Source organism: Plectropomus leopardus, chromosome 20, assembly GCF_026936395.1.
Source record: "Plectropomus leopardus strain MGB_pleo_1.0 chromosome 20, ASM2693639v1, whole genome shotgun sequence".
Taxonomy (NCBI): domain Eukaryota; kingdom Metazoa; phylum Chordata; class Actinopteri; order Perciformes; family Serranidae; genus Plectropomus; species Plectropomus leopardus.
In genome coordinates this window covers 801,764-813,744 of record NC_142195.1, presented here as the reverse complement: position 1 = coordinate 813,744, position 11,981 = coordinate 801,764, and the positions used below count along the sequence as shown (strand labels likewise).

At 42.1% G+C, this 11,981-nt stretch overlaps 1 protein-coding gene across 3 annotated transcripts in view; it reads left to right on the top strand.

Annotated features, from left to right (window-relative positions):
• Nucleotides 1–345: 345 nt before the first annotated feature.
• dennd1a (DENN/MADD domain containing 1A) overlaps nucleotides 346–11,981 on the top strand; it is a 47,602-nt gene continuing 35,966 nt past the window's right edge. For all 3 annotated transcript variants that reach the window (XM_042508719.2, XM_088070749.1, XM_088070748.1), the window contains exons 1-4: nucleotides 346–510; nucleotides 8,033–8,097; nucleotides 9,193–9,236; nucleotides 9,586–9,635. In XM_042508719.2, the coding sequence (XP_042364653.1) occupies nucleotides 494–510; nucleotides 8,033–8,097; nucleotides 9,193–9,236; nucleotides 9,586–9,635 (176 nt within the window). In that variant the 5' untranslated portion in view covers nucleotides 346–493. The remainder of the gene's footprint in view (nucleotides 511–8,032; nucleotides 8,098–9,192; nucleotides 9,237–9,585; nucleotides 9,636–11,981) is intronic.

The window sequence follows — 11,981 nt, the reverse complement described above, 5'->3', positions numbered from 1 at the left end:
AATGATAACAGCAATTGCAATTAGAGTTATGACGTTCAAAAGCGGAGATTTTATATCAATACATAAGTAATGACATATTATTGACTCTGTGCAGTCCATGGAGGTTTGTAGCCTACTCGGCACTGGTTTGCGCCTTATTTGTCTCAATATGTAATTGCGATCTCACTGTGGAATTTCAACAAAGATCTTTAAAAGCGGTAAAGTAAATAACGGCATACAGAAGAACCACGCGACCCAGCCGTCGTCTACAGCATGTATTGTGGAAGCTGCAGTTTCTAACAGCTCACTGCCTGTATTACAGACTTACACGTCTTCTACAATCTAACTACAAGTCCCAGAGTTCAGCGCGAGGCGGAGCGTGATGTACGCGTGAACACAGACCATGGCGCTGTGTATCTCTGTGTGACAGCTTAGCGTCGGAAAGAAAGCTCCCGACAGACGCGTCTGCGCACTGAAATACGCTGCCGACACCGACAGCGGGCTGACATCAAGGATGGGGTCCCGAATCAAGTAAGACCATTTGTCCGGCGCCGTAGCAGAACTTGTTGGCAGCCTGCTGCTGTGTTAGCTCTGTTCCTGTGAGTCATCGGGGAACATAGAGCTCAGTGAAGGCCCTGACTTGTTGCGACACAGGCTAAAAACAGTGGCGGTGGGCTCCTCCACGCACTGAGCCCCAAACAGCGCCTTTCAACTGTTACTCGGGGTTTTTATTCAACAAGATCATACATGTCAGTGAAAAGCTCTGTATATACAGATGTGTAGCAGTGGTTTGATGTGATGTTTGTGCATGTGACGTTACAGACATGTCAACACGGTAACTAGGTCACATTTTCTTCTTATACCGGATGCTAGATTGAGGGACTACAGGAATTCTAGCCTGATGTCACTGCTCGGACATTATGCTAATATTGTAGGGCTGTGACCAGTCTGCCGTTAGCTTTGTGTAAACTGGGACATTCAGTCCACTGTCTCTGAAGGTGTTATGCTGGATAAGCTACTGAGTTTTAGCTGTGGGGAGATGATTGTCACATCTGTACCGTTACATTATCACTGAGAGCTCTGAGGCTTCTTGGTCCAGCAGCAAAGGCACAGTAACACGAGACGAGTTGAAGACATTTGGACACACTGCAGCCTGCAGACGTGTTGTCAGTCCAGCGTGTGTGCAGGCTGATGTGACAGGGTCCCAGCCTTGTGTGGGACATGTTGATCATTAACAAGTGTCAGCATCTTATTCTATTTTATTGCATTAACCCTTTGAGACTTGATTTCTTTTAAAAACACGTGAAGAAGCAATTAAATGAGAAATTAATAAAAAGTATAAGAAAACTACCTGAAATTTAGTAATAAAACAGACACAAGAAAGAAAGAAAGACTTTTGAAAAAGTGCTTAAAAATTATAATAATTTTGTAACATAATTTAAATATGTAATTATAAATGTACTTTTTCCTAGACATTTCCCCCTAGCTTTTTTTAAACCTATTTTTCTAAATCTACTAATTTCTTGCATTTGTTCAACATTTCATACCAAATTTCCCATTGACTTTTCCCCATGTTTTTGAAAGAAATCAGGCCACCTTGCACAGGGCCCAAAGGGTTAAATACTTGTGTATTGAGTATCTGAAAGCAGCATAAGAAAAGTGATGTCTCTCCAGGTTTCAAAGGGTTAATCTGAGATGGCTTCAAATGAAATGTCTCGTTGTATGCAGCTGGCCTATGGTGACGATTTCTTCAGTCAGCTGCAGCCCTGAAGAGGATGACACAATGGCTGCCATTGAGACAGAGGTCATGTCTTCTGTATTGTGTCTAGGAATTTAGGGATTGTAACAGCCCCAGAGGCAATACTCTGTCATAATACACACAGGGAAGCTTGAAGGCTAATTCTGGTATTGTTAGACTAAACATGTTTAAATTTCAGAGTTTTGGGACTAAATATTTCTCAATCACTATGTAATGGAACCCCCTATTATTTTATTAAAAACAGCCTGGCCCATAGCAGTGTTCCTCTGAGAGCAGCAGCCTCCTCTGTTCCTCCACCTTGTATCTGACAGCAGTCAGTCTGTGCAGACAGTTTAGCAGAGGTGTGGTGCTGATGTACCTACCGCTGTCAGCGGTAGGTACATCAGCAATGGGAAATTTGGTATCACATACAGCATTTTGTAGCTTATGTTTGAGACAGATTGGGTTGATGGTTGTTGACAAAGACCTCAGTCACTTTTGGTTCTGATTTTAGTTCACTGACTGTGTGCAAAGTCTCATCAGGAAGTGTTACTGATAGACTTAAGTGGCCTTGCTTCACTTAAACACCCCTCCAAGTTATCTGAATGACATATTTGTTTCCTTAAAGTTGAATTATTATAATTATTATATTATTATAATTATTATAAGTTGAGTTTTCCTAAAGTTGAATTATTGTGTTAGTCCAACTAAAGCTGTGCTGGTGCTGTGATCCTGCCTTTGGTCGCACTTGTGCTCTGGCTGCACTGATACTGTACCCCCAGCTCTCCCTGACTGTGGCCTTGGTTTTGCCACTGCTGTGGTCCTGCCTTAAGCTACGCCTGTGTTGTGGGTCGTGGTTGCTCCGATGCCATAATCGTGCTCGACGCAACCCTCTACTGCCTTTTAACATGAGCAACACCCACAATATTATCATGGACTGCATTTAGTAATTTCACACCTATCGTTAATGTAATATGACATGCATCCGTGGTTTTCGGGAGTTTTTCCTGAGGTGATGTGAGGGTTTAAGGGCAGAGGGATGTCGTACGCTGTAAAGCCATCTGAGGCAAACCGTGTTTTGTGAAAATGGGCTTTATAAATGAAATTGACTTGACTTGACTTAAAATGGGGCATGTAAACATGTTAGTTTGACTGAATTCGTATTAAGGTAAATTTCTCAAAGATGCACATAACACACCTAGAAAATGTGGTTGGGGGTCGATTTACTCTTTCATGTATGCAGCTCAAGTGGGCCTGAACTGGCCTTGGCGTTCTTTGCATGCTCCATAGTTCCTGCGCTGGGCTTTTACCCTCAAATCCAATGGCACAAATTTGTAAAAGAAAGCCTAGAAAAACAAAGAAGGGAAGAAAACAAAACAAGATGACAAAATCAACATGGAGAGTGCTAGAAGAACCACGCATGTTGAAAAAAAGGAAAGGGTAGAGCATGTACAAAATGTACAGTGCAGAAAAGTTATCCATATTTTCACCGTTTGACATGTCAAGTCAAGTAACCGGGTGGGGTGGGGGGGTGTCTCAGGAAGAGCAGCAGAGGATGATGATGACGGACGGACATGCAATAGATGTCGTAAATAACAAATGAAATACAATCTTGGCAAAAAGGAAAGAGAAAGAGAGAGGGGGAGTGGAAACAGACGCATGTCATATTACAATAACGATAGGTTTGAAATTAAATGCACTCTATGATGATATTGTGGGTGTTGATAAGAGTCTCATGCGTATATTGATAGGGAGGTGTCCAAAGGCATGATCATGGCATCGGCGCAACCAGGACCAAGACCACAATCAGGACAAGCAGGGGGTACAGTATCAGTGCAGCTACAGAATGAGCACAACCAAAGGCAGGGTCACAGTGCCCGCACAGCTATCACCACAAACAGGCACAGCCAAGGTTGCGGCCAGGATCCGGGAAAACTAGGAAACAAGGGAGCAGGAATGCTCCTGAGAGGCAACGGGATTAGCGTAGTGCTGTTCAACAGACCCACGCTCCGTAATCGCAAGCCCCAGGTAGTGACAGTCCCACATGGCTATCACAGATGCAAAGCTAAGCTAGACTACTGAGGCTAAGCTAAGTTAACAAATGGCTATCACAGATACAAGGCTAAGCAAAGCAGTAAGTGTAATGCAGTAAACAGACGTGCTGGATTTTCAGATGGCGGGAGTAAGAGAAAGAAAAGGAGCTCAGCGTATCAAAGAAATTCCCCTGGCAGATTAAACCTATGTCAGCCTAACTATGGGCTGGTCCAGGCAGCCTGAGCCAGCCCTAATTATAAACTTCATCAAAGAGGAAGGTCTTAAGTCTACCCTTAAAAGTGGAAACGGTGTCTGCCTCCCTGACCGAAACTGGAAGATGGTTCCATAGGAGAGGAGCGTGGTAGCTGAAGGCTCTGGTTCCTATGGAATGGATGGAGCCTGACCTAAATGGTCCTATCTGAGCTTTGTAAGTAAGGAGGAGGATTTTAAATTAAATCCTGGATTTCACAGGGAGCCAGTGCAACGAAGCTAAAACAGGAGAAATTTTTCTTTTTTTTCTTTTCTTGGTTCCTGTTAGAACACGTGCAGCAGCGTTCTGCACCAGCTGGAGAGACCCTAAGAAATTTGTTGGGGCAACCAAATAATAGGGAGTTACACTAATCCAGCCTAGAAGTGACAAATGCATGTACTATTTTTTCAGCATTTTTTTGGGGACAGGATATGTCTAATTTTTGAGACGTTGCGCAAGTGAAAGAAAGCTGTCCTTGAAGTTTGTTTTATATGGGAGGAAAAGATAAATCTTGATCAAATAAAACTTTGAGGTTCCTTACAGTTGTGCTAGAGGCCAAGGTGATGCCATCTAGAGAAATTACATTGTTAGCAAGGGAGTTTCTGAGGTGTTTAGGGCCAAGAACAATAACTTCAGTTTTGTCTGAATTCAGCATCAAGAAATTACAGCTCATCCAGGCTTTTACATCCTTAAGACATGTTTGAAGTCTAGATAGCTGATCAGTTTCATCTGGTTTCATAGATAGATATATTTGTGTATCGTCAGCATAACAATAGAAAATTTATAGTGTTTTCTAATAATGTTGCCCAGAGGAAGCATATATAAAGTAAAAAGGATTGGTCCAAGCACAGAACCTTGTGGCACTCCGAAGCAGACCTTAGTATGCGCAGAGGATTGATCATTGATGTGAACAAATTGGGAATGATCTGATAAGTATGACTTAAACCAGGCTAGTGACGTTCCTTTAAGGCCAATTAAGTTTTCCAGTCTGTGCAGTAAGATTTGATGGTCAATGGTGTCAAAAGCAGCACTGAGATCTAATAGGATTAAAACAGTCGTTATTAATTTTTGCTAGTGCTGTCTCTGTACTATGATGAACTCTGAAGCCTGACTGAAAGTCCTTGAATAAACTAATGTCTTGGAGAAAGTCACAGAGTTGATAAGCAACCACTCTCTCAAGGATTTTAGAAATAAAGGGGAGATTAGATATCGGTCTATAGTTAGCTAAAATCTCAGGATCGAGAATGGGCTTCTTTAGAAGGGGTTTAATGACAGCTACTTTAAAGGACTGTGGTACATAGCCCGTTAATAAAGACACACTGATTATATCTAATAAAGAATTGTCTAATAAGAGTAAAGCTTCCTTAAGTAGCCTAGGTGGGATGGGGTCTAGAAGGCATGCTGATGGCTTAGATGCAGAAATCAAAGTAGAGAGTCGGCGAAGGTCAATGGGGGAAAAACTGTCCAAATAAATTTCAGGCCTTGCTGCCATATCCAAACTACCTGTGTCCAGGGTCAGGTCAGGTAAGGGCAAGAGTTGATGGATTCTATCTCGAATAGTTATAATTTTGTCATTAAAGAAACTCATAAAGTCATCACTGCTTAGGGCTGAAGGAATACAAGGCTCTATGGAGCTGTGACTCTGAGTCAGCCTGGCTACAGTGTTGAATAGAAACCTGGGATTGTTTTTAACTTGATATAAGCTCAGAGAATTCAGATAGAAATTCAGAATATGGGCTGACGGTGGGGTACACTATAACAAATAGAATTTGCTGGAGAGTTTTTCAGGATGGGTGAGAAAGACGAAGGAAAAGGCTTTCAAATGAACTATAGTTTAGCTTAGCTTTAGGGTGAATTGCTAAGCTTGAATCAAAAATAGCAGCGACTCCCCCTCCTCGGCCAGTGTCGCGCGCAACATGACTATTTATATGACCAGGAGGAGTAGATTCATTCAGGCTAACATACTCATCAGGACAAAGCCAGGTCTCTGTGAGGCAGAATAAATCAATATGGTTATCCAATATTAAATCAGTGACTAAAAGAGCTTTGGTTGATAGGGATCTAACGTTCAATAGTTCACATTTAATTCTCCTGTTATGATGCTGTTTGACAAGAGATGTATTCATTTTTATGAGATTTTCTTGTACAACTACTCTTTTGTTCATTTTAGATGTAAACAAATGAAGTGGTTGGGGGACAGATACCGTTTTTATAACATTTACCAGATGGGTGTGTGACTGTGCTAGAAGCTCAGAGAAGCATGTAAGACTCTGCACTCTGGTCCCAAATCTGGGATGTCATGGCTTTGGGCCTCTAATAAACTTGGCCAGGTTCCTAGATAGGAGAGCAGCTACTTCCAAAGTGGAATGGATACCATCCCTCCAGATAAGACCAGGTTTACCCCAAAAGGAGTGTCAGTTATTAACGAAGCCTACATCATTTGCTGGACACCACCTCGACAACCAGCAGTTGAGTGATAACATGCAGCTAAACATGTCATCACTGGTCACATTGGGGAGGGGTCCGAAGAAGATTATGGTGTCCGACATCGTCTTTGCGTACTCACACACCGACTGTGTTTTAGTTTTAGTGACCTCTGATTGGCGTAACCGGGTGTCATTGCCGCCGACATGAATAGCAATCTTACTGTATTTATGCTTAGCCTTAGTCAGCAGCTTTAAATTTGACTCGCCCACTCTGGCCCCAGGGATGCGTTTGACTATGGCCGCTGGTGTCACTAACTTCATGTTTCGCAAAACAGAGCTACCATTGACCAGGGTTGTGTCTTCAGCAGGTGTGTCGCTGAGCGGGGAGTACTTATTTGAAACGTGAAGCGGGGGTGGGAGGTGTACCGTGGGCTTTGGCTTACTATGCTTCGCTCAGACAGTCACCCAGCCTCCCTGCTGCACGAGGGTGCCGGGGGACGGCTAGCAGAGGTTATGCTATGTCGGTCCACACCAGCTACAGGGGGCTTGCTCATTATCGCAGCTAAAAAGGGCTTTTCCATGGTGCGGAGCCGCGCTTCCAGATCGCTAAGCCTCGCCTCCAGCACAGCAAATAAACTACACTTGTTACAAGTACCACTATCACTGAAGGAGGCAGAGGAGTAACTAAACATCTGACACACTGAGCAGGAGAGAGCAGCAGAAGAGGGAGAAGAGCAGGGAGAAGCCATCGCTAACCAGAGCTAATAATTAAGTAGCTAACGAGCTAACAGTGAGTGAGCGGCTGTGTGATTAAACAGAATACAAAAACCGCTGAGAGGAGAAGACAGCTGTGAGTGTTTGTGTAAAACTTATGTGAGTTTTCAGTCACAGACAAGTAAAAAGCAGCCGAAGTAAGGAGCAAGTTAGGTGATTAGCTGGGAATCGCTTGTAGCAGTAGCACAGAAACGCTACTTTACTAGAGGTACAGACAAAAATGCACCAGAAGTGAGGTATCACGCTTACCCGCATTACGTCAGCACGTCAGGGAAGAAGAATATCCATACCACTTTGCAAGGGTTCAACAGCACAGGTCACACACACTCTTTCTCTCTGCAACCTGTTTGCCGCTTGCTAACTTGTTGGGTATAGTATGTGGCGTAAAAGGTCAACCAGAGGAATGTCCAATAGCACCTAGCTGAAAGGAGGCATACTTTACATACTTACTTCCATCAAAAAATGGATTCTCCCCCAGTGCACACACACACACGCACACAATGTTTGGCTCAGTTATCCACCCGATGAGTCACAAACTGCTGTGTTCACGCATCTGCAAAAACCTCAGAATTTAGACAGGAGACACAAACTGATATAAAGGGACATACAGGCAAATGAAAGTTTGTTTGTATGGAAGATCAAAGTCACTTGCTTAGTACAGCTTCTGTTGCTTGTTAGTGTAAGTCTTAAATAAAGTCCAAAAATTAACTATTAACTTTATTAACTATTCTTTGAAATGGATGGCTACAGTATATTATGTATGTGCTTATTTTCATCATTTTGTCCATAAAATGCACAGAGCACAGTAATAAGTTTCCTCCTCTGTTCCAGGGAGAGCCCAGAGTCCACATTTGAGGTGTACCTAGAGGTAGCCCATCCAGGCACACACAGCTCTGGTAAGTATCTAAAGACCAAAGGAACAGCTTATCCTGTACTGCCAATCTTTCCTTTCTACTGATCCTGAGCAGTAATTACAGCCAGCCATCAAGGCTCCATGTATGAGACCATGTTGCATTTCAACTTTCAAACTTGGGGTAGCAGAAAAGGAAATGTGACAACAATGCCAGTTTACATTAGACATGAGTGACTAAAGTGTATTTTCTGAAGTTTCTACGTCCAGTTTGTCTCACCTGCTTCAGCACATTTTCTGAAGCTCTGTTATCACTAACAAAACAGAAAGAGCAAACAGCACATCATTTTATACTGAGCAGCACAACACTGAAATTCTCCTGCTTTGAGTGAAATTCTCCTGCTTTGAGTGTTTGAAACCCGTGTTTCAAAACACAATCAACAACAAACTCGTCACTACCACCAAAAAGATGTGTCCCTTTTGTCACTGTTAGGGATCGTTCAGATTTTTAAAGTGGGGTTGTATGGGGCAATTATCCATAGTCAGTGTACAACACACAGTAGATGTCAGTCAGCATACCCCCAGTTTGGAGCTGGCTGGAGTCTGACACAGTAGCTAAGCAACATACAGTAGTGGAGGGTCAGCGTCTAAACATATATTAGCCACCTAAAAAAGTTCCACATAAAAAAATCAATATCAGTTGTATATTGAGAGTATTTTCACTGCTCTACCTTTCCATCAGACAGCCTGTTCCGACTCCACTGACAAAAACAGTCATTTAAGCTCACTAAACACATGTGCTGCTGGTCTACTGCTGCCACAGTCTGTTAGTTACTTTGTGTTATTGTGTGACTTTGAGGAACTGTGATTTGTAAGATTGGGCTTTGTAAATATAATTGTATTGAATTATTTCCTCCTTTGTTGTGTTATAGCCTATTGACAAAGTTAATACTGCACAAAGTGCGGTCGTGAAAGACATGGATAAAACATTTTCTGTCTGTGTTAATAAGAATACATCGTTCCTCATAATTATATTGTATCTGTATTCCACATACTTTGGCTGTTAGTTGTTAAACTTGATCCACACATTTGGTCCTGTTCACTTCTCCAAAGTAATGTCATGTCCATTCATTTCTAACAGGGCCAGAGGTGCGAAGGCAGTTCCCTGAAGACTACACAGACCAGGTTTGAAAGACATAATATATTTTACTTGTTTTTGTTTTTTTGTTGTTCATTGGTTTCTTTTTCACCAGTAGTTTTTTTTCTTATCCATATGTCAAACACAGGTTTAAGTTTTTCAAAAGCATGCGCCACTGTTTTGCACTGTATTTATTAATGTCATAGATGGGAAAGTTGGACAACCTGTGATGCCATTTTTCTTTGGTAATGTCCATGTGTGCTTTGCTCTTAATCTCCCTCAGTCACAGATCAATTCCTCCACATTACATTATTAAATTTTTTCACTTTAATACCATGGACCATTACAAGTACATATTGATAACATATGCAACGACCTGTCATCTGGGTCCCACAGGAAACTCTTCAGACTGTGCCCAAGTTCTGCTTTCCCTTCAGCATGGACAGGTATACATGCACAGACACGCGCACACACACATGCACACATATATGCACGCACTCACAGACAGACAGACAGACACACACACACACACACACACATGCACACATATATGCACGCACACACAGACACATAAACACACACACACACAATAGTTTTGACATACAGTGCATTCTTGAGTATATATTACAACCCCCGAAAACAGTGGGAAGCAATGATTTGTGAATCTTTTTTGACCTACAGCGCGTGTAAAAAATTGAGAGAGCACTAAAGATTTTTCTTAGGTCAGCATCTCTACATGTATGGCAGCCATTCCATTCCAACACAAACACACCTCCTTTATATGTCTTACTGAGGTTCTAAATTAGGTGACCCACCTGAACCGTATTTTTACAAGGTAAAGTATAAAAGCAACTGCTGTGGTCATCACTATCCTCTTGTAAAAGGACCAGCTGGATTGCAAAAGCAGTGCCAGCAGTACCTCAGGATAATATGAATAAAAAATAACCATTGACCATACCAGTACCATACAATACCAGTCAAATGAAAAGGAATGTCGTGAAAAGTTAGGGAAAAAAGCCATTAATTCAGGAGAACAACGAAGAGTCAGGCTGAAGTTAAAAAAAGACCACAAGGACTGGACCGTATAGAGGACTGGATTAATCTTTTCTGATAAGCCAAACCTTCAGTTTTGACCGCTATGTGGAAGTCATAGGGTTAGACAGAGACCTGGAGAGGCTTAAGACCATAGTGTCTTGCACCGAAATTTGCCGGAGGACTGGTGATGATCTGAGGATGCTTTAGAATGGGCAAAATTTGTCTTTGTGAGCAACGCATGAATCTATTCACCAACAAGGTTTTTCTTAATTTTGTGCCAGTCACCCCGCAGTAATGTGAAAGACCGATGGAGAGCATGCCGTAACGCATGAAAGCTTTCACCAAATATTGATTAATGAACTCTTCCAAACTTAAAACATTATTTTTGTGTTGTTTTGTAAATGAATATGAACTTGTTTTCTTTGTTTTATTCAGGGTCTGAAAACACTGCCTCATAAATGGTAAATGGACTGTACTTGTGTGTTTTTCTAGTCTTTTTCACCACTCAAAACACTTTCACACTACATGTCACATTCACCCATTCACACACACATTCACACTGATAGCTGAGGCTACCGTTTATTGTGCCACCTGCTACTCAATAACCATTCAAACACACGCGCACCCCGACATATCTTGCCCAAGGATACTGCGACATGCTGCCTGGAGGACCCGGGATCAAATTGCTGACCTTCCAATTATAGGACGACCCACTCTACCTCTGAGCCACAGGCACCCCTCATTTGAGTTATTTTGACCAGTTGTTATTTTCTGCAAATAAATGCACTAAATGACAAGATTTTTATTTAGAATTTGGGAAAATGTTGTCAGTAGTTTATAGAATAAAACAAAAATGTTCTCCATAGCTGTATTTTTTGCTGTACAATGCGTAATACAGTCCCAGTGGGAGACAGGTCTGGACTGCAGCAGGTCAGTCTAATAGCTGCACTCTTTCACTACAAAGCCATGTTGTTGGAACACATCTTGAATGACGTTTGAGCTGGTAACAATCTGGATGGTCATTTCCCTCTTTAGCCCAGAGGACATGACGTACATGATTTCCAACAACAATTTGAAATGTGGACTTGTCAGACCACAGTACACTTTTCCACTTAGTGTCAGTCCATCTCAGATGAACTCAGGTCCAGAGAAGTTCGCCCATGTTTGTGGATGTTGTTAATAACTGGCTTTCAATTTGCATTATAGAGTCTGAACTTGCATTTGTAGATGCAGTGATGAACTGTGTTTACTAACAATGGTGTTCCAAAGTGTTCCTGAGCCCATGTAGTAATAACCTTTATACAATGGGGCGGCTGTGGCTCAGAGGTATAGTGGGTCGTCCTCTAATTGGAAGGTCAGCAGTTCGATCTCCGGCTCCTCCGGGCAACCTGTCGAAGTATCCTTGGGCAAGATACTGAACACAAATTGCTACCGATGCTGCATCATCGGAGTGCGCATGCGTATTAACGGTTACTACCTAGTAGGTAGCCTCGGACCCAAATCTGTGTGTGAATGGGTGAATGTAACATGGCCTGTGAAAGCGCTTTGAGTGGTAAAAAAGACTAGAAAAAGTGCTGTACAATTACAATCCATTTACAATCACATCAGTTTTTAATGCAGTGCATCCTGAAGGGTCAAAGGTCACAGTTATTCAATTTTGGTTTTCAGCCTTGCTCCTTATGTGCAGAGATTTTTTTCTGATTTTTGGAAGCTTTTGATGATATTTTGGATAGTAGATGGTAAAATGGTTACATTTT